General features: G+C 52.8%; 1 protein-coding gene across 5 annotated transcripts; it reads left to right on the top strand.

The window, feature by feature from the left end:
* The first annotated feature begins 308 nt into the window (after positions 1 to 308).
* On the top strand, positions 309 to 18,426 carry FLOT2 (flotillin 2). Of its 5 annotated transcripts, XM_063174260.1 has the most exons (12): positions 309 to 405; positions 7,758 to 7,839; positions 9,092 to 9,170; positions 11,601 to 11,691; positions 15,493 to 15,616; positions 16,028 to 16,146; positions 16,555 to 16,668; positions 16,761 to 16,880; positions 17,246 to 17,460; positions 17,555 to 17,738; positions 17,892 to 18,041; positions 18,185 to 18,426. In XM_063174260.1, the coding sequence occupies exons 2-12, from the start codon at positions 7,776 to 7,778 to the stop codon at positions 18,221 to 18,223; spliced, it is 1,299 nt and encodes a 432-aa protein (XP_063030330.1). In that variant the 5' UTR covers positions 309 to 405; positions 7,758 to 7,775; the 3' UTR covers positions 18,224 to 18,426. The 5 variants fall into 5 exon arrangements, with proteins under 5 accessions (XP_063030330.1, XP_063030331.1, XP_063030332.1 ...); XM_063174261.1 differs by lacking the exon at positions 9,092 to 9,170; XM_063174262.1 differs by lacking the exons at positions 9,092 to 9,170; positions 11,601 to 11,691 and adding an exon at positions 9,798 to 9,888.
* Positions 18,427 to 20,165: the final 1,739 nt, after the last annotated feature.

The following is a 20,165-nucleotide window of genomic DNA, read 5'->3' as shown; positions in this document are numbered from 1 at the left end:
ATATCCCTTGCATACCCATGCAGTGTCACACACACACAAACACACACACACACACACACACACACACACACACACCCTGCACATCCACACAGTGTCACACTCCCATCCCTTGCACACCCACGCACTGTCACACTCAGTCCCTTGCACACTCACGTCCCTCCCTTACACACCGCGCATGCGCACGCCCCCCATGTTACCCCCGCGCACACGGCGCCCAACATGGCGGCGCGCCCGGCCCGGCCCGGCCCCGCCCCCGGGGTGTGGCACCGACCTCCCCAAGATGGCGGCGCCCGCGGGCCGCGCCCCCGCCGTGCGAGGCGCGGGGGCTTGTGGGGGCTGCCGGCGGCGGGGCCGTCATGGGGAACTGCCACACGGTGGGGCCCAACGAGGCGCTGGTGGTGTCAGGTACGGCCGGGACACAGGGGCTGCGGGGTGACATGGAGGGCACCCTCAGGGAGTTGGGGGTCTTGGCTGTGAGGGGACTGTCAGGGGTTTCTGTCATGGGAGGATCTTGAGGGATTAGGGGGGGTCTCTAATGCGGTGTGCTGGGAGGGGGCTTTGGGGGTCGTGGCTGAGAGGGAGCTCTCAGCGATTTGAGGCGTCCCGATCACTGGGGGGACTGCGAGGGTGTCTCTGTGACGGAGCCGCATGGGAGAAGGAGAGGGAACTGGGGGGGTCCGGGCTGTGAGGGGACTCTCAGGAGTCCCTGTCGGGGGGGGGACACTGTCATGGAGAGAACCTGTGGGAGTTTGGGGGTGTCTCTGTGATGGGATGTGCAAGGAGCAGGGAATTGAGGGGTCCTGGGACTCTGAGGGATTCCAGGAGGGATCTCTGTTATGGGGGGGCCCTGAGTGATTTGGGAATAGACAGGGGGGAGGTGGGAGATGCTGTAATGGAGCTGAGGCTCCGGGGTGCTGTTCCAGCAGTGCAGAGCAGCGGGTGAGGTGCAGCCACAGCAGGAGCTGCTGATTCCAGGTGATGTCAGGCACTGGCACCGGCAGAGCTCAAACAGGCTGTGCCTGGCATTGCCGGGAAACTGTTCTGTTCCTGGGGCAGGGCGCTGCAGGCTTGTCCCTGCAGTGCCCATCTTCATCCATCACATCCTGCTGCAGCTTCCTCACCAGAACATCACCTGGACTCTCAGTGGATGCAGGTGATGCCCACTGGACATGTGGAATGCCACCAGCAGCTGACTGAGATGACTGAGGTTCTGCTTAAACCAGCAGTGAAATCCCTCATGTCTGATTCAACCTGTAGCTGCTTCAACCTGTATCTGCTGCTGAAGCTCCAGGCTGCACTTTGGCATGGACCAGGCTTTGTGCAGACAGGATTATTATTAATTCATGACTGTAGGTGGATTAATTATTGTTAGGTGATGCGAGGGCTGGGAGCTTCCCTCTGTGGCAGACTGAGGCCAGCTGCAAGGTAATGAGCACCAGTAGAAAATGCATGTGAACATCAAGGATGTGCCTCCAGTCACAGCTCTGCCACACTTGCAACTGTATTATTGTGGTTTTGGAGCCAAAGCCTCCAGCAGGCTGTGGCTGATCTGTTATCAGTTCATCTCTCTTGGATGACAGACCTGTTACGGGAATTCCTGAGGAGATGCCAGGAGCAGGCTGCAGTTCTGGAAACAGCTATGCCCACTCTGCTGGTGGCTTGTAAGGAGTTACAAACCCCACCCAGCAGCTGCCCAGAGCAGCAGAATTCCTTGCAGTTCTCCTGGTCTGCAGTTCCCAGTGGGATCCAAAGCTGATGCTGGGAACCCTGTCAAAACTGGCCCTGCTTGGTGAAATGCCACATTCAGGGCAAGCTGTGCTCCAGCTGTGCTGGGATGCCCTTCAGTCTCAAAGCTTGGGTTTGCTTCTGTTCATCTCTGGAGTTCACAGCTTCCAGGATGAGGCAGCAGGAATTTGTGGCATCTGCCTGCAGTTCCAGGCGTGGTGCTTCTCCACAGCCAGGAGCAGCCAGCCCAGGACACTCCTCGAAGTGCAGCTGCGTTTTGGGAAGGGAGCAGAGATCACCCCGGGTTCTGCCAGCTGGGATGGGCTTTGGAGCTGCCACCAGGCTGGTTTTCCTCAGCTGCTGCCCCGTGTAGTCTGCAGATACTTGCTGAATCCTGAGGGCCCTGCAGCTCCTCTGTGTCTGTGTGCCTTAGTGAGATGATGTAGCTACAAACCATTGAAATTCCAGGAACTTGAGCCATGTTCCTTCTGGGAAAAGCAGGGAGGACCTCGTGGGACAGCATTAATTTGTGTGATACTAAGCTGGATTTAGGGAGAGAGGGGAAGGGAAGGAGAAACTAATAATAATTACCAATAAGCCAAAATAATATTAAATAAAAATTAGTTAAATTAATTTAAAGATACCAAATATTATTAGAGGCAGGCTTTTGGCATGCAGTCTTGAATTGTCATGTGGTAGTTATTTGAAAGACTTCACTTGGTGGGAGGGTTTTCTTTATTTTCTTTACTCAGCCTGTGCCCCTTGGCCTTTAGTCCTGGGCCTCCCCTGGCATGTGGGTTTTTCTGAGGAGGGTTGTTCTTTCTTTTCACTTTCTTGTGAGACACTCGAGTTCCTCCAGTGCTCCAGGAGCAGCCAGCTGTGCCTTGGGAACGTGGAGCTTTGTATCCTTATTTGGGAAGCTGCTTCCGAGGCACAGCTCAGCACTCTGCTGGCACTGCTGTCCTTCCCCTGCTGAGCAGCACCGACCTCCTTCCAAGAACCTGCACTGCTGATCCATCCATCCCTGAGCTGTGGAGCCCAGGATTTGTGAGGATGAGCCTTGAGTCTCCCCAAATTGTGGGTCTGTCATTTCTTGGTGCAAGGTCTGAGGAGGCTTTGGCGGGAGTCTGCCACATCACTGAGCACAACTGGAGCTGGTGGAGTTTTCAGGGAGGTGCACAAAGTACCTGTTCATCCCCATACCTGAGTGTTCCCACCAGCCAAATGGGCTGTGAAATTCTGGGTTTGGGTTACAATCTGGTTAAATGAAGCTTTTGTGTCTAAGGTCCATCTGCTGATTTTAAATACAGCACTATAATGTTTCCACAGTGTCACAATAAGGAAATCTCTATTTGTAGTTGCCATATTCATCTAACAGTTACCAAACAGTGTTGCCTAAATCTCTGCAGTTGAACCATTTTTCCTTCTGGCTGCAGTAGAGGAGCTCTGAGGGGAACACCTGGAAATATGTGACAGGGAAAGTGGGCACAGCCCTCCCTGTTCCTGTGTCAGAACAAACTGCTACTTCAGCAGAATTTTAGGGAGTGAAAGGAGGAAAAAAATTCAGGGAGTGCAACCCAGCCAAGCCAACTTTATCTCCTAGGAGACTACTGAGACAAGTGTGTTGCTTGTAACACCTACAAGAAGTCAAGTAGAGGTATTTGCCATGTTCAGCTAATCTGATTCCTCCTCAGGTGAGCAGAAATCATCTTGAGAAATATGCTCCAGCCCAGTTTCTCAAATTTTAGTTTGGTGCAGCACCCTTTGGGGCTCCTTGATGTCTGTCAAAGAAGAGCTAGCATTTAGTTCTAGTCTTGTGTAGACATTTCCTACTGCATGCCAGCAGTCAGGGGTGTGTAACCCTTCCAGGGCTGCTCTAAGCTCTTCCATCCTGTTACTGCATCCCTCTTATCCATTCAAGAGCTGCTCATGTGCTATTTTCATGTTACTTTTCTAAGTTGAAAGCCTAAAATAAGGATTTCTTGAGGTTCTTGAAGCCCTTCCTGCAAGAGACCTACAGTGCACAGTGCAAGAAGGAACTGGTTTCTCAGATGTTATGAAATAAATATGAAACTGCCTGGAAGACCATTGCCAGGAAACTTGACAGTAGCTCACTGTTCAGCTGAAAGAATTTATCAAGTAAGTTCCTTGTTTTGGCTTGGATAATGGAATCGAGAATGTGCTTATTGAATTTGCAGGCTGAGCTGGGAATGGGTTTTAGAGCTTTGAAGAGCTGGATCAGGATCAAAACAAACTCTGGAGTTTGACCCAATGGGCTGAACAAAACCCCGTGCAGTTCTGGAAGGAGAAAACATAAAAGTTACATTTAGGTGAGAATAGTTTATTGCATGAAAATGGAATGAGAAGGTCCAGGAACATAAATGGAACAGGAATGTCCTGTGGAAAGATGTGGTGGGCAGCAAGAGCCACCTGAACCCTCACGCTGATGGTGCAATTCCAGTTCTTCAGCCTCAAAAGGAATAGGAGCTTGTGGGGAGGAGCAGGCAGCTTCAGCTGGCTCTCAGGAGGTTTTGCCCTGTGTTCATACAGTTCATTCAGTTCAGACTTTTCCAGGGCTGTGCTTGGGGTGTTCCACCTCTTGCACCAGGCAAGCTGTGCAGGAAACTTGCAGTGGCACTGGTGGTTTAACTGAGTGCTCCTGCAGATTTAGGTTTGTCATTTTGGCAAGCCAAAACTCTTTCCCCACAGTTGGTTTCTCACTGCTTGTGATGCTCAGGGGTTGCTGAGAGTGCAGCGTTGCAGCTGGTCTCAAGTCCTGGGTGCTCAGAAGGGCCCTTACCCAGCTCCTCTGGGATCTTTCCTTCTCAGGAGCTGCTTCTTCACCTTTTTGAGCATGGTGGGGCTCAAGGTTTGCCTTGTCATGTGCTTGTTAAATCTCCAGGACTTGTAAACTACTCTTTGGAAAGCCTGTTAGGAGGAGGTGGACAATAGCCTCAGACCTTTCCTGTTGGTTTCCAAAAGGAATTTTGGGGTGGTATCTCAGTGATTGTGTTGTGTAGCTTCATTGTTGTTTGTCTTATCTGAGTTGCTGTTTACGAGATGAGTTATTGAATGTGTTTTTAAACTCACTCTATAGCCTTGTTACTCTTTAAGTCATTTTCATATAAATCGCATCCAGAACAAGATAGCCAGTGAAATCTGCTTTCATCTGCTGCAGTGACCATCAGAGGCTTTTATGGATTCAACTCAGAACCCTGCATCTTTTAAAATTAATTTTTGTTAACCTTGTACCATTTCTGCATGTGAACAAATCCTAATTTATACGCACAGAGAGGCCTAAGAGCCATACACTGACTTTAGTCTGGGCCCTGCTCTAGGATGTGATTTTCTTTATGCATGCTTTTGCCTTCCTCTATCTCTGCATTATCTTTTGTCAGTGCCTGTTTTCAATTACCAACTTTTCCCTGCTCTGTCTGCGCTCAGCATTCTGTTTACCATGACCTGATTTTGGAAAGCTCACCACTTCCTGCCAGAGAGGTAACTCAGTGCCCGGGTTACCTGGGAGAGCAAACAACACTGAGCTTGTTCAGATCATCCCAGCTTTGATGTTTTGAGCCCTGTGTCCCCAAAACTGTTGAGGCTCATGTTCTTCCTTGCTCACTTCCTGCATCTGCTGAGAGCTCCTTTTATCTACCAACCCCCAAGCGATTAATCTTATTTCATAACAAAAAAAAAAAAAAAAAAAAAAAAAACAAAAACCCCAAACAAACAGACAACGTGCTTTCTCCTGGCTCTGGGAATTCTTGCTTGAACATGGGAGCCCTTCATTGGGAAGAGGCCAAGCTGGCTGGCAGCTCCCTGGCTATGAATCCTCCATTTGTGGCCCTGCACACTGCCCCGGAAGAGGCACCGTGGATGTTTGTGGAAGCCACTGTGAGACCCAGCCTGCTGGAACAGTGGGCGTATTATAGCTGGGAAAGGCAATTTCTCTGCCAAATCTCATTGTGCAAGAGGGTTTATTCTCTAGCCTTGCAAAGGTTTTTGCTTTGTTGGTTCCTTTTTCACTTGCTGCCTGAGAATTGAGAAAGAGGCGGCAGGACCGCCATGGAAAATGAGCCCTTGGCTCCTCAGCCTTGCCAGGACGGAGCTCTGCTGCACTCAGACGTCCAGCAGGCGTGAAAGCAGTTGGCTGGCATCCCACTCCTCCTTCATGTGTTACTTTTCCCTGGTTTTTTTAGGCTTTGAACAGTTTTTGACATATAATCTAGCTCAGCAGACCGTGCTCTGCAGCTGTGTTGTGGAGCACCAGGAAGCAAATGTGGAGCTCATTTTGTGTGTGATACTAAATAAGGTATTTCCTTGCATTTCCTACAGAAGAAGAGGAACATCTGTGTGGAGAGGCACTCTCCTGTAACAATGGGTTTAGGATGCAAAGCTTTCTCAGGATATTATTAAGAAAAAATTAACAGAGGTTCAGTAAAGACCACATAGACCCTGGGAAATAAACTACCTTTCCATGTGGTGCTGCTTTTCCTGAGTGCCAGGAACACCTCCCTTCCTGTTCTTGGAAAACAAGGGCCTGGCTGAAAGGCTGAGCTAACCAGGCTGACGCCCTCCAAGAAATGTTAAAGGCATTGTGGTTACTGCAGGATGTTGTATCATCAGCCTCTGTAACGCTTGCCTGGCTGAAATCCCCTTCCAGCTACAGGAAAAAGCTATCCAAAGGCTGGCTCAGAGGTGACAGGAGAATATTCCTCTAGGCTGTGCAGCACAGGAGGTCTGAAAAAGTGTGTGAAGCCTTTTTCCCTTTGCATTTAATTCTTACTGAAATGCAAGAATTGTAGATGGGGCAGATCTGCTGGTTTGTCAAACACTGCATGGAAGCCAGTGAGGCAGGCAGTGTGTGGCCAGTGTCTGCAGGCAGACAGTGCTTGGAAGTAGGCAAAAGATGGCTAAATGACAGGGAACTGGAGCAAGAGAAGGAGCAGGAAAGGAGGAGAACAAGGAGGACAGAGTCCCCTCCTGCAGTCAGAGGGCCCTGCAGGCACGCTGGCCAGGATGTGAGCTGCTTCTGCTCTTCATTTTGACCTATGCAAACAATGCTGGTCATTCCTCTTGAAAGGGCTGCTGGCTTCATCCTCGTCCCTTTCCCCTCCCACAGCCCAGAGCTCCCAGAGCCACTCTGTTTTCTGCATTCCTGCTCTTCCTCTGTGCTGGCTCTGTCTTGCCTGCAGAGCTCTATCCCGCAGGGCTGGAGCTGGCTGTTGCTGTGTTTGCACAGCACTCGCCTTGCCGAGGCCCTCGGGCACTGCTGTAGTAAGAGTGATTATGGAGAGCAGCTGAGAGAGGGAATTCTGGCTCCATCTGCCTGAGAGTCAGCAGCTCCCAGCCCTGGTCCGAGCCAGGGAACTGCAGAGTTCCTCCCTTCCCAGCCATCAATCTGGACACTGGCAGGGTGCTCTCTTGAAAGGCAGCAGGTGTCTTGTTCTTTAAATCAGAGGTATGAAAATCCAGACAGCATCTCCTGGCTTCACCAGGATCAAATCTTAAATGTGTCAGAAGGGTTCTGGAGGCCGCCTGAACCTTGGGCACATCCAGCTCTGAGATGGACCATCAAAGCATCAGACAGTGTGCTACTTGCACAGGCCAGAATTAAGAGGTGTTTTTTGGGAGCTCAAAGGTTCTTCTCTCTTCCAATGTTGGTTTGAGAGCTTCTGTGGGAATTAAAGGATGACGTAAGGGAAAGGAGGTGGATTTCTTATGTGGCTTTCCAAAGCAATTAACATCACAGTTGAAGATACTGATATTGATTCTGGTTGCTGAAAGGGCTGAAAAAATAAAGCCCTGGTTTGGCATAGATTCCCTTCCTGTGTGTTACTGTTTGTCATAGTGAATTATACAAATAATACTTTCCAACTTTATAAGACAATTCCAAAAAAGGTTGCCTTGGGAAAACTGCCATGTGAAGCTCACGGAGAGGAGGAAGAGGAGGAACTCCTCTGCCTGTTAGTTACTCCCTGTGCAAGAGCACATGCATGTGTGCAATCCTGATGTCTCTGTGCTCGCTGCAGGTGGCTGCTGTGGCTCTGATGAGAAGCAATATGTGTATGGAGGCTGGGCCTGGGCTTGGTGGTGCATTACTGACACCCAAAGGTAAGGAGACCCCTGTTATTTGTGGGCTTTTGGAGTGGGAATTTGGCAAAATCATCCCGGTGGGGCTGTCAGCAGTATTTTTAGGAGCACTGTATCAGGCACTGTGTATGAAACCAGGGATGAGCATCAGGAGTTCTTTGCTGGCTGTTGGCATGGGGACAGCTGGGTGCCACAGTGCAAAAGACACACACAAAAAAAGAAATCACATGCTTTCAGCTGGAGTGCTTTTCAAACAGCCTCTGTGTCCACAAGAGGAGCCAAGCTCTGCCCAGTATGGCTCAACCCCTCACCCAGTAACAAACCAGTTTGTGGCCTGCAGTGCACCAGTGCCCCCCCCTCTGCTCCTCAAGTTTCTCTTTGTAAAGATCTGCTGACTGCTGTCACCTTGGGAGCAGACTGTTCCCTTTTAAAACCACGGGATTTCCTTTCTCTCCCTTTCCTCAGTGGTGGAGTTTGCTTGCTGCTGCTTACAGTCTGGTCTCTGAGCTGACATGCTGTGGTAGTGCTGCTGTCCTGCTAATACAGCTCTTTGTGTCTAGGATGTGTAGGAATGCTCCCTCCCAAATCACCCCTCATGTTCACTGATACAGGTTTCCTCCATCTGTGTAAAAAAATATCAGGGAAAAGGATAAAGACGTGACTTTTGAGTTTTACACTGAGTGATGGCCAGAGGTTGTAGTTAACCCTTACAGCCTTTTCCAGCCTCTTTTCCCTGTACCTCACCAGCAGAGTGAGCATCTGGCTGCCCTCACTCTGCACATGATGGGAGGTGGGAGAGGAAGGAAAAGCCCAGCTTGTGGGCTCAGTGTTTAAGGGCTGCATTGGAGCCAGACAAGCTACATTCCCAAATTTTTGTGAGACATCTTGCTGGGAGAACTGTTAATTGAACAAATGGTTCTTGCTTCTCCTCTTCTTCTGAGAAGCAGTGCAGGACCTTGACCTGCCCAGTGCAGAAGGTCAGATACATTTGGGAGGCTGATTTATTGAGTTAAGGATAGGCTGAATCCAGGGCCAAGAACTGGAGTGCCAGGAACGAGCTGTTATATGATAGAGGTCTGGGCATTATTTAGCAAATGGGGCTCTTGACAGGAATTCCAGCATCCAAACAAACCTTCTGCTTTAAAATCCATACAATTTCATGCCATGGGGTATGGGGCTTAACTCTCCTTTCTTGCATGCCATAAACTGTGCCCCAGATGGAGCCCTCTGCATTAGCATGAAGAGTGAGACAGATTTCCTTCTCTGAAATTAGGACATTTTTTCTGGAACTGCCAGTGCTGCAAGCAAGCGAGACAGGAGCAATTGTGTTGCTGTCAGCGGCGTCCCGCCAGGTAGCATTAACCTGGGAACAAAAGGAACACTTAGGGCTGGCAGGGTGCTGGGCACTTATCCTGCTGCAACCTTGAGCACTGGGGAAAAACAAGGGGAAGAAATGCTGTCCCTGTTTTGGGGTCAGAAATAAAAGCAGTGAGAGAGACAGTGTGGTCTAATGTGCCTTTGGGGAAGCCAAATGGTGCTAATTCAGCTTCCCAGGACAGCACTTGGAAGCAGCTTCTCTCCTCAGTGCCTTAGCCAGGGGTGGGTAGCCAGGTCCCTGGTGTTTTCATTTATCTGTCCTCTCTTAAATACTGACATAGAAGCATCTAAATTATTACCAAAAGGAATTTTTCTGTTTGCAAGGATTACTTCAACAGAGAACTCCAGCTGACACCAGGATGGCACAGTTTTGTGTGCAGGGTGGGGACGAGCCCCCAGCCTGTTTATCCTCAATAAAAGGAACTGCTGGATGCTGTAAACTCCCTCCCATGACCAGGGAAGCTGATTGTGGAGCCCTGGGAGCAAACTGACCAGGGAAAAGCTGAAACCTGAAAGTCTCGTCTGTCCTTTGCAAGGAGTGTCTTACTCTGTGGTAACTGCTCTGTGTATTTGCTGTCCTACCCTTACTCCTCCCTGCTCAGAGTGTCTTTGGAGGTTTTGACCATCCTCTGTCGCTGCGAGAATGTTGAGACGTCGGAGGGGGTCCCCCTGTACGTAACAGGGGTTGCACAGGTAATAATCCTCCAGCTTCCTAACACCCTGTCTAACTGTTTATTTAGTTTTGAGCAGCAGCAGCAGCAGCAGCAGGATAACATAAAAAAATAATGGTTTTCTAATGGGACAGCTGAAATCTCCATACTCTCCTCTCCTTCTCCTTCTCCAGCACTTGCTCTGTGGCACTCCACAGTTCATAGGTAATGCAGACAGGTACATTCCTGGCAAATTCCAAATTCAGCATTGCTGTACCTAACATTTGCTCCTGCTGTAACCCTTTCCTTGCCAGCACTGTCTCCAATGGGGGCTTGGGGCAGAGCAGAAGGGCATCTGGAGGCACACTTTTGTGTGGAGGCACAGGCAGGCCAGGTTGGATTCTGTACAGGATTTGGGACAGGTGGGAAGGCAGATTTTGTGCCATTTCAAAATTGTAACTGTGCCTGGCTCTGCTGTGTTGTCTATGGATTCCCACTCAGCCCTTCTTCCTCCACATGGAGACACTGCCCATTTTGGATGTTGTCACCTTTGAAAATACAGCACAGAGACCTCAGATAAGTTGCAGCACACAGGACTGGCATTATGAGCCAGTAAGGACTAAATACCCCTGTGAACAGAACTAAGAAGCAGCACAGTTTGGAAATTAAATTCCAAGTCTAGATTAGGCCTTCAGAGGGCTGAAATCCTGCAGTATCTGATTAAAGCTGTGAACACATGGCAAAAAATGCCTGTGCATGTCCTGGCCAGTGGGATGTGTTTGATCAGCTCCCAGTTTGCGTGCCAGTTTAATTAGGACAGTGGCCAAGGCAGGCAGAACTTGCAGGATAGGTTTCAGCACTTCCAGCCAATCCTGGAGCAACTCAGCATGCACACAGCAGCCCAGGGCAGCCCCTTCATGGTTCAGATGTTTGACCTGATGTTCACTGACACAAACTCTGCCCCGTGGCTCCCTGTCCTGACTCCCAACATCTTTCTGGCTCGTTATGGCTGATACAGGAGCCCCGCTTGGCTTCCTGGAACCTGCCACAGCCCAAGATGTCCCTTGTTTTACCAAATTGGGACCTGTCAGCAAATTGCTGGGACTGACCAAAGTACCTTGAGCCCCACCTGGGGTGACTGAGGCAGCTCTGGAGCTGCAGGATCTGCTCCTGGGTGCCTGATGCTCTACAGGTGCAGCCATAAAGAGCTGGAACTCATTCCCATCTTTGGGTCATGGGACACTGGAAAAATAGAGGGAGAGCTGAACCAGGTCAGGGGGTAGGTCTGTGGTAAGGCTAACCCAGGGCTTCTTCAGCATCAGTGTCAGGTTCTGCCAAGCACCAGCACTCATGAGAGATGGGTGGGAGCATCCCAGTTCTGTGCTGTGCTTTCAAACCAGTGACACCACCCCGTGCTGCCATGGCACAATGAGCCTCTGACAGAGGCTTTGGGCTCCCAGTGCTGCAGCTTCTGGCTCCTCACAAACCAACAGGAGGGAAAGGGCCACAGGATAATTTCCAGTCTGGATTCCAGCCTTTGCTGATAAATTACTTTTAAGCATTATCTGAAAATCTGTTTCTTGGCCACAATGCCCTGTCTGTCTCCAGTCACAGACATGCTCCCTTGGCTGCATTCTGTGCCTGCCTTGCATTACCTGTGATGAGTGCAGCAGGTGGCCCGGGGCAGGAGATGCAAAGGGAAGAGCTGAGTGTGTGTAACCTGGAAACGTGCAAACATTTTACGTTTTTTGGCAGGATTTCCCTAGAGATAATGACGTTACAGCCCAGGTGTGAGGACGTAGAGACGGCGGAGGGGGTAGCTATAACTGTCACAGGTGTGGCACAGGTACAGTAACTCCAAAACATCATTTCAGGAATGCATGTCTCTAACTTACCTCTGGTTTTCCCTCTGAAGAGGTTGCTGTTGTCCAGGGAGAGAAGCCAGCTGCTCTGGAATAAACCTTTGTACCAAATCACATTGTCCTTGTTGGTACAAACACGCTCCAGCATGCTCCATGTGGTGAAGGGGGTTGTGACTTCTCCTTCTCTTCCCAGAATCATTTTTTTCTGGTGTCTCATTTGTCCACGTGGCAAATGAGGTGTGTGGGGGTGACTTGATGTGTTTGTGGAATGCTGATGTGCTGTGTGACCCCACAGGACTGACCCATAACCTCCTGAGATGGTATTGAGCATTATATTCCTTTGGATTGTTATTGTTAGCACATGGGCCTTGTAATTCTTCATGGTGAGTTAAAGCTTGAAAAAAAGAATTTACTCCCTCCAGGCACTAAAACTGGCGTGTAAAATTTTTGGCTGGAATTGAATTTTTATTCTCTACAGCTTTTTTCAAATGTAAGAACCTGCTTTTGCTGCTTGTGGCAGCACACCAAAACCCTGCACTTCTTGGAGCCTGAGGTCTGCTGTCCTGGTACAGTCTGTCCTTGGGGCCAGCTCCTGCCCTGGGGAGGATGCTGGGAGGGAAATGTTAGTTTTTGAGGGAATTTGGCTCCTCCAATAGGCAGCTGGATGCTGTGATTGAAAATTACTCCTGGCAGCTCATTCTGCAATTGGGTGGACAAACCAAGGATGGCTCTCAGTGCACATAGGGCTGTGGTCACTGTGTTGTCACTGGGCAAGTGGCTGCCACATTCTCTGTGGAAAGCTCTGGAGCCAAGGGGAGCTGTTGAGTGAAAATCCCTCATGGATCCAGCACCCTTGGTTTCTATTTTTCAGTACTTTATGTCCATCTTTCACTTAGTTTCCAGTCCTTGGTATCCATTTAGCTGCTAAGGTGTCACATAACCCCAGTGGTCTTTGCATGGTTGGCAAAAATGTGTGCACCCATGTCTCCCTTCACACTCTTTTCCTAAATCTGTGGGCTTTTCCCTCTGTATTTGGTGTTTCTTTGAAGCCAGCATTCCCTTTTGTCCTAGTTTTGGGAAATCCTTCCTGCAAAATGGTCTGGTAGCAGAGGGCTGGATCACCAGCTGCCTTGATTTAAAAATGCAGACCCCAGTTCATCTCATTCATGTTGCTCTCTCTTCTTACTGTTCATTTTTCCCACTGACAGTTAATTTTAAAGCTGTGATCCAAGGAATTGCCACACAGAAAGCAGCCTCAAGGCTGTTGGGGATGTGCATGGCAGAGATTACCTTAATTCTGCAGAAGCACTTTTTGAGGCAAACGAAACGTTTTTCTGTTAAGGGTTTGAGCAAAAAAAAAAAAAAAAGGGGGATAAAAACCCAAACAAATTATTCCTAGAGAAACAGCTCTTAAAGTGTTTGCTGCAATGATAGAAGTGCTTAATGTGCATAAGGATGAGGGGGGATGTAATGAGGAGGGATGTAATGAGTGCTCACCAGTAGCCTCCTTCCCGTGTTGGCTGGGTGCTGGGATGTGCTGGGATGCTGCTCCCTCAGGTCATGCTCTATCCTTGTGCAGCATTTTCCTGAGCCTCCAGCTAATTGGATTCTCTGTGCTCACCCCTCACTGCGAGTGCAGCTGGCTGGAGCAGGGTGTGGAGGCATGGATCCTGCACAGGGCATTGCTGGATGGAGGCTCTCTGATCCCCTGCCAGCTCAGGGCTGTCCCTCTGATGGCAGTGACATTTGAGTGTCGCAGTGCCCTGCCTCAAACCCTGCAAAACACGCTGAGCACAAATTGCTCAACTCTGCTTTCTTTTGTGCAGCCTTTGCTTTGGAGGCTGGGATCTGTATTCCATGCAGAGCCAGGCTCCCCTGGGCTGGCCAGAGCTCAGCAGTGGAGGCTGCCTGGCTTTACCCAGAGGCTGAATCATTCCTTGCTCCTGAGTACCACAGGGATTCTCCTGATGAACATCCTGCCCTGTGCTCTGTCCTCCCCACAGCTCCCCAGGGTGGGGATTGTTTGGAGAGGTGGAATTGCTGGCAGATGCTCGCCATAAATGTCACTGCTGAGTCTAATTGGTTTTGGTACTTGCAGAAATCTCCTGTTTGCTGTGAGAGGAGCCTCACACTCCTGGGTGCAGCTCCAGAGCAGCTCTCCCAACTCCCCCTTGTGTGGGAAGAGCACACTGCTGACCTGGGGTGTAGGGACAAGAAAAACCACTGTGGAATTGGCCCCAAAATGATCCCAAGAGGCTTTGGGGACAATGCAGAAGAGGATTGCCATACTTGCCTGAGGTTGTTTGACATTTTGACTGGGAGGGCCAGTCTGGGAAGCAGCAGTAGGAAATAGGCTCAGCCTGGGTTGGTGTTTCTAAACATTACAAGGGGCAGGGTTGTGGCAGGTGAGTTTTGGCCAGCTCACTGTGTCTAGCATAGCCCACCTCCTGTCCCCATAGAGACAGTCAGTCCCAGCTGTCCTGCTCTCTGGCACTGCCTGGGCAGGTGCTGCTGTTTGGCTCTGGAGGGATGATTCGGTGTGTGGGGGCTGTCAGACAAGACTCTCAAGATAGAGCTGTGTTGCTTCTGCAGCTGAAAGTGCTAGAAGGTATCAGGGTGAGGTCTGTAGCCTGTGACTCCCTCCACAGTGTGCCCTGGGACCCTCAGAGGGCCCCTGTACAGCATCTGTGCTTTGGAAAGCTCAGAACCAGGTCCAGCCGAGTTTCTTGGGGCAGGACTCAGGGTGCCACCAGCTCTTTGTGGGACAGGAGGCACTGCCCAGCCCAGCTGTGTCCATGAGAGGGTGCTGTAGGATGCAGAAAGCTGTGTGGCTGCTCTGGACCTGCTCCCTCTCTGGTGCTGCCAGCACAGAATGTCCCTGTGCCCAGCCTTTGCCTGAGCCCTCAGACTGGACGTGGCCACCAGGAGCTGTTGTCTTGGTGGGTTGCACTCCTCATAGCTGGGTGCTGTAGGCACAGAGCTCCACTGCCTAACACACCCCACAGGGGTTTGTAATTCACTGTGCCTTTAAAAAACAGCCCCAGGACCAGCAGGACCATCCTAAGACCCTGGCTTGGCTGGAATGGGGGCACTTTTAGGCCTGGCTCTGGTGAAAACATTACTGGGGTGGATGTGTCCCAGCTCTGGGGACTGTCACCACACTGACCACATGGAGCAGAGCAGCCAAGTCCTGACCATGGCACATTGGGGTCATTGCAGAGGATATCAGGGAGCTCCCAGCTACAGCAGGACAAAGCAGTGGCCTTCTTGTCCCATCCCTCCTTCCAGGGAACCCTGAATGGAACCCCTGTTCCCAAGCTGCTCCTTGGGCAAGTCACACTCTTTCACATTCTCTGTCTTTTTGGGGTCAGAAAAATTAATTCTAGTGAAAGAGGAGGAAGAGGAAGGTTACAAAATGGGGTTTGGCCAGGGGTGGTTAATACCCAGCTTTCTTCTGACTGGTGTTGGTGCAGTGGCTGAACTGCTCTTTCTGGGGTTTTTGTAGGGTTTCTGTGAGCTGGGTCTGGTAGGGCCAGGCTCTGTCCCCACTGCTGAGCAGCTCCACACTGAGCTGTTGTCAGGGTTTGGGCAGCAGCACAGAGAGCAGGGGCTGGTCCAGTGGCCTGGCTCAGTGTGGGGACAGCTCAGTGTGGTCCCTTGGAGCATCAGTAGCATGGGGGCCTGGCAGCCTGGTGGTGGTACTGCTGCTGCTGCTGCTGCTGCTGGGTGCCTGCACCTCCTGGACAGGCACCTTCAGCCCCTCTGCTTCTGTCTCCTGTCTCTAGGTGAAGATAATGACCGAGAAGGAGCTCCTGGCTGTGGCCTGTGAGCAGTTCTTGGGGAAGAACGTGCAGGATGTGAAGAACGTGGTCCTGCAGACTCTGGAGGGACACCTGCGCTCCATCCTGGGTATGGAGGGCTCATCCCCTGCAGGCACCTGGGTGGCTTTGTCCCCTCTCAGCTGGCTGGTCCCAGCAGTATCGCTGCCACCACGCAGCCACACGGGACCGTCCTGTGCTGCCTGCAGAGGTGGCATCTCCCTTCCAGCAGCTCCCTCTGCGTGGCTGGGCCTGGTGATAAATGAGTTTTCGGTGCCTGCAGTGAGAGATGTCTGAGTCCCCAAGGGCCACAGGTAGCACATGTGGGTGGTGGTTGCACTTGTGAGACTGAGATGTTGCTGCCCCTGCTGTGGCAGAGGATTACGCCCTTGAGCCCAGGCCTGAAGAGATTAGGGACAACAAGGATGTTGCTGAGCTTAGACCCATGTTTTTGTGTGTTACCTGTTCCAAATAAAGTGCTTCACCTTCCTCCCCTCTGCAGGTACCCTGACAGTGGAGCAGATCTACCAGGACAGGGACCAGTTTGCCAAGCTGGTGCGGGAGGTGGCAGCTCCCGATGTGGGTCGCATGGGCATCGAGATCCTGAGTTTCACCATCAAGGTACACCCAGATGTTGGGCAGTGCTCTAGGCAGAGCTGCAGGAGCAGCAGGAGAGCCTGGCCCTGACCCCCCTGCTGCAGCTGGAAGGCTCAGGCTGACAGCCTGTCCCAGCCCTCCGGGGGTTTCCATGACAGCCGCCACAGCATGTCCTGTATCCAGGCAGCTGGGCCAAGAGCACTGGGTGGCTGCCTCTGTAAACAGGCTCGTGGAGAGAGCTGGCTGATAACCCAGCCTCCTGGGAGTGAGGGAAGATGTCGGGATGGCCTCCTTCTCCCTGCCCTCCCTGTTTGTCTGGAGCAGCTGTCCTGATGCATTCTGACCTGGCCTGACCACACTGAGCTTCAATGGGAAAGGGAGCAAGATGGAGTCACTCATTTGAAGTGGTTATGACTTATCTCCCCTCCCCAGGATGTCTATGATAAAGTGGATTACCTGAGCTCCCTGGGGAAGACTCAGATTGCAGCTGTCCAAAGGGATGCAGACATTGGAGTGGCAGAAGCCGAGCGGGATGCTGGCATTCGGGTGAGTCTGGGGACGTGCTGGCCTTCCCTGGAGCAGCCTTCTCTGCTCCAACTGCATGCCCTGAAGCTCTGCTCTCTGTTCCCTCTCCACAGGAGGCAGAGTGCAAGAAGGAAATGCTGAATATCAAGTTCATGGCAGATACCAAAATAGCAGATTCCAAACGGGCTTTTGAGTTGCAGAAAGCTGCCTTCACTGAGGAGGTCAACATGAAGGTGAGAGTATCCCACAGCCCACTACTGTTCCCTGGAGGGTCTGTGATGGTGCTGGTAGCTCTGGGACTTGTCATCTTCTTCCTCCTGCATCTGTTAGGAGAGCTGGAGGTGGAGAACCCAGGTCTGTGTGTCACTGTGAGCTTGCAGCAGATTCCTCTCCTGTTTTCAGCAATTTGGTGGGACTTGAAGAGGAAAGGCTGGGGAGGGTTGAACCTGGAGCTCAGTGGCAAGAGCAGCGCTGAGGATTGGGGTGTCACCACTGGGCAAAGGTTCAATAGCAGGAGTCATGTCTGGTTTTGGGGTCCTTATGTCTGCGTACCCGAGTTCATGGCCCTGACTCCTGTTCTCCTGTCCCCCGTGTGCAGACTGCAGAGGCCCAGCTGGCCTACGAGCTCCAGAGCGCCCGGGAGCAGCAGAAGATCCGTCAGGAGGAGATCGAGATCGAGGTGGTGGAGCGCAAGAAGCAGATTGAGGTGGAGGAGAAGGAGGTGCTGCGGATGGAGAAGGAGCTGACGGCCACCGTGAAGCAGCCGGCCGAGGCCGAGGCCTATCGCATCCAGCAGATCGCCGAGGGCGAGAAGTGAGTGAGGAGGGACACGGTGCTGCCCTGAGCCCCGGCTCCTGGGCTCTCTGCAGGCACCCAGGCTGCTGCAGGGCTGCCTTTCCCTTGCCAGGGTGAAGCAAATCCTGCTGGCTCAGGCGGAGGCAGAGAAGATCCGCAGGATCGGAGAGGCCGAGGCTTTTGTGATCGAGGCCGTCGGCACGGCCGAGGCTGAGGGGCTGAAGCTGAAAGCAGAAGCGCTCCAGAAGTATGGAGAAGCTGCCCAGCTGGCTCTAGTGCTGGATGCGCTGCCTGAGGTGAGGAGGGGGCAGCTTTCCCCTGCTCCATGTGGGCTGGGGGGGTTTCCAGACTGGACTGTGTCTCCTGAGGGCACAGCAAGGCCCTGTAGGGACGTTTCCCAGTGAGCTGCTGAGCAGTTCCCTCACTCTCTGCTCTCCCTGCTTCCCCAGATTGCTGCCAAAGTGTCTGCTCCCCTCTCCAAAGTGGATGAGATCGTTATTCTCAGTGGAGAGAAGGGCAGCACCATGTCTGATGTGAACCGTCTCCTGGCTGAGATCCCCAACTCCGTGCGTGCCATCACTGGTGTGGATCTCACAAAGGTGAGCTGAGCACAGGGACTTGCCTGGAAGCTTTCAGCCTCCCAGGGAGCCTCTCCTTCCCCAGCCCTGACCACCACAGAGTGCAGGCAGTGCCCTGCCTCCCCTCCTGCAGCCCTAACAGCTTCTCTCTTCCCCTCCTGCAGCTTCCTCTGTTCCAGAAAGCCACCGAGGCCAAGGAATGAGGTTGGCCAACCCAAAGCTAGTGAAGATCACTCCCTGTTATGCACTCAGACATCAACTGCCTTCTACACATGGAAATTCCTTTTATATCAAAGACAATCCAAGTTTCGTTTGTAACTGGTGCCTTATTTTGTAGGGCCAGAAAGATGCATGTCCTGTCTGCTGCTCTTTTTATTCCAAAGCTGAGAGAGGATTTATTTTCTAATTAACTTTGTGTTGTCTCAGGCCAATGCCATCCCCAGTTATGACTGGCAGCTTGTCTGGTGTTGCAGTCCCTGTGCCTTGCTGTTCTCTGCCCTGGGGTGAGCACCTGGGGCTTGGAGCAGAGGGTTGGGTTGGGGAGATTTAGGAAGAGAACCAGGACCCCCCTCCCCTGGGCTCCCTGCCCTGTCTCAGTGACCCTCCTGGGCCCTGTCCCAGCCCTGCCTCTGCCCACAGCTGTCCCTGTCTCACCCCCCGTGTCCCCACAGTGCCACCAGCCCTGCCCAGGCTGGGTGGGTGGCACTCAACCCCCTCACAAAAGGTGACAATCAGCACTAGCAGTGGGTGCTGCCCTCTCCCATGCTTGGGGAATTTTCCTCACAGGATCTGAAGCAGGGAGAGCTCCAGGGGACAGAGGGAGCCCAGCTCAGCCCTGGTGAGATCTCACCACCACAAATACCAAAAAGCAGCGCTGTGCCAAAGCCACCCATCCCCTGAGAGGGCAGTGAAGCCACTGTGGCTGCTGTCCCCAGGTGCTGTGACACTTCCCAAGCCCACAACTACTCAAGCAGAGTGGTGCTCAGAGGTGGGTGTGGGACCAGCAGGACGCTGGGGTGGGGACAGGCTCCTCCAGCACAGCCTGTGCAGCTGCCCCTGCCTCCCTCCCTTCCTCCCCCTGCCTCTTAGGCCAGTGGCTTTGTTGCCTCGTGACAATGTGAAGGAGATTGTCCCCGTGTGTGCCAGTCCTCCCCACAGTGCCCTGCCCAGCCTGTCGCAGTGCCTGGTTCAGCGTGGCTGGCACAGCTCAGTGTGTGCAGTCAGCCTGGCACTGCCGGCAGCGGGGCTCTGGGTGTGCTGCACCCCGCATCCCCACCCCGTGCCACAGGGCAGCTGCAGGTCCCTGCCGGCGCTGTCCTTTGCCAGTGGTGACCCAGGGTGGCTGCAGGTCCCTGCCGGCGCTGTCCTTTGCCAGTGGTGACCCAGGGCGGCTGCAGGGCCCCCCCGTGCCCCCCGTGCCCTTATCAGCCCCCGGGTGGGCAGGCGTGCCGGGCCGGGCCGGGCCGGGCTCTATCTGCATGTGCCGCCACCCCGCTGCCGTGAGATAACCAACAAACCCCTGAATAAACCCTTGTCACCTCCTGCTGGGCTCTGTCTGTCTGTCTGTCTGTCCTGCCCCAGGTCCCCTGCGTGGCTCGGGCTGCTGGGTGCTCCCACGGGGATGGGGGACAAGGAATGTGGGGAGGGGAGGTTCCAGCTCGGGCTGCTGCTCCAAGGCTCCTGGGAGCTGGTGGCTTCCCTGTGGTCACCGTCCCAGCCCTTGTCGTGCTCCCTCGGGGGTGAGTGTCGAGCCAGGAGTGAGCCCCGAGCATGGCCCGTGTCACCCAGGGGGTGACCATGGCAGGGGCACCCCAAAAAGTGGCACCCCGGGTCTGGAGAAGGGCTGACAGGTGCTCAAGGTGTCACAGCAGCCAGGCTGGTGGCTACAGCTCATGTCCCCCTGCCCTGCCACAGAGCCCTGTCCCAGCCCCACCTGCCCTTCCCGGCCCTGCCCAGGGTGGCTCTGGGGGCTCCTGTCCTGCTCAGGGTCACCCTGCACACAGGACCGGTGTCAGCCAGCATGGGGGGCTTTGCTACACCGCCCTCGCTGGGGAAAATGGTTTCTTTGTGCCCTCCAGACCCTCCCTGTCCCCCCCAAGCCCAGGGCAGGACAACAGGCCCTGTCCTGTGTGTCCTGCAGGGTGG

Source organism: Melospiza melodia, chromosome 21 (assembly GCF_035770615.1).
Source record: "Melospiza melodia melodia isolate bMelMel2 chromosome 21, bMelMel2.pri, whole genome shotgun sequence".
NCBI lineage: Eukaryota > Metazoa > Chordata > Aves > Passeriformes > Passerellidae > Melospiza > Melospiza melodia.
This window is presented reverse-complemented; position numbering and strand designations above follow the sequence as displayed.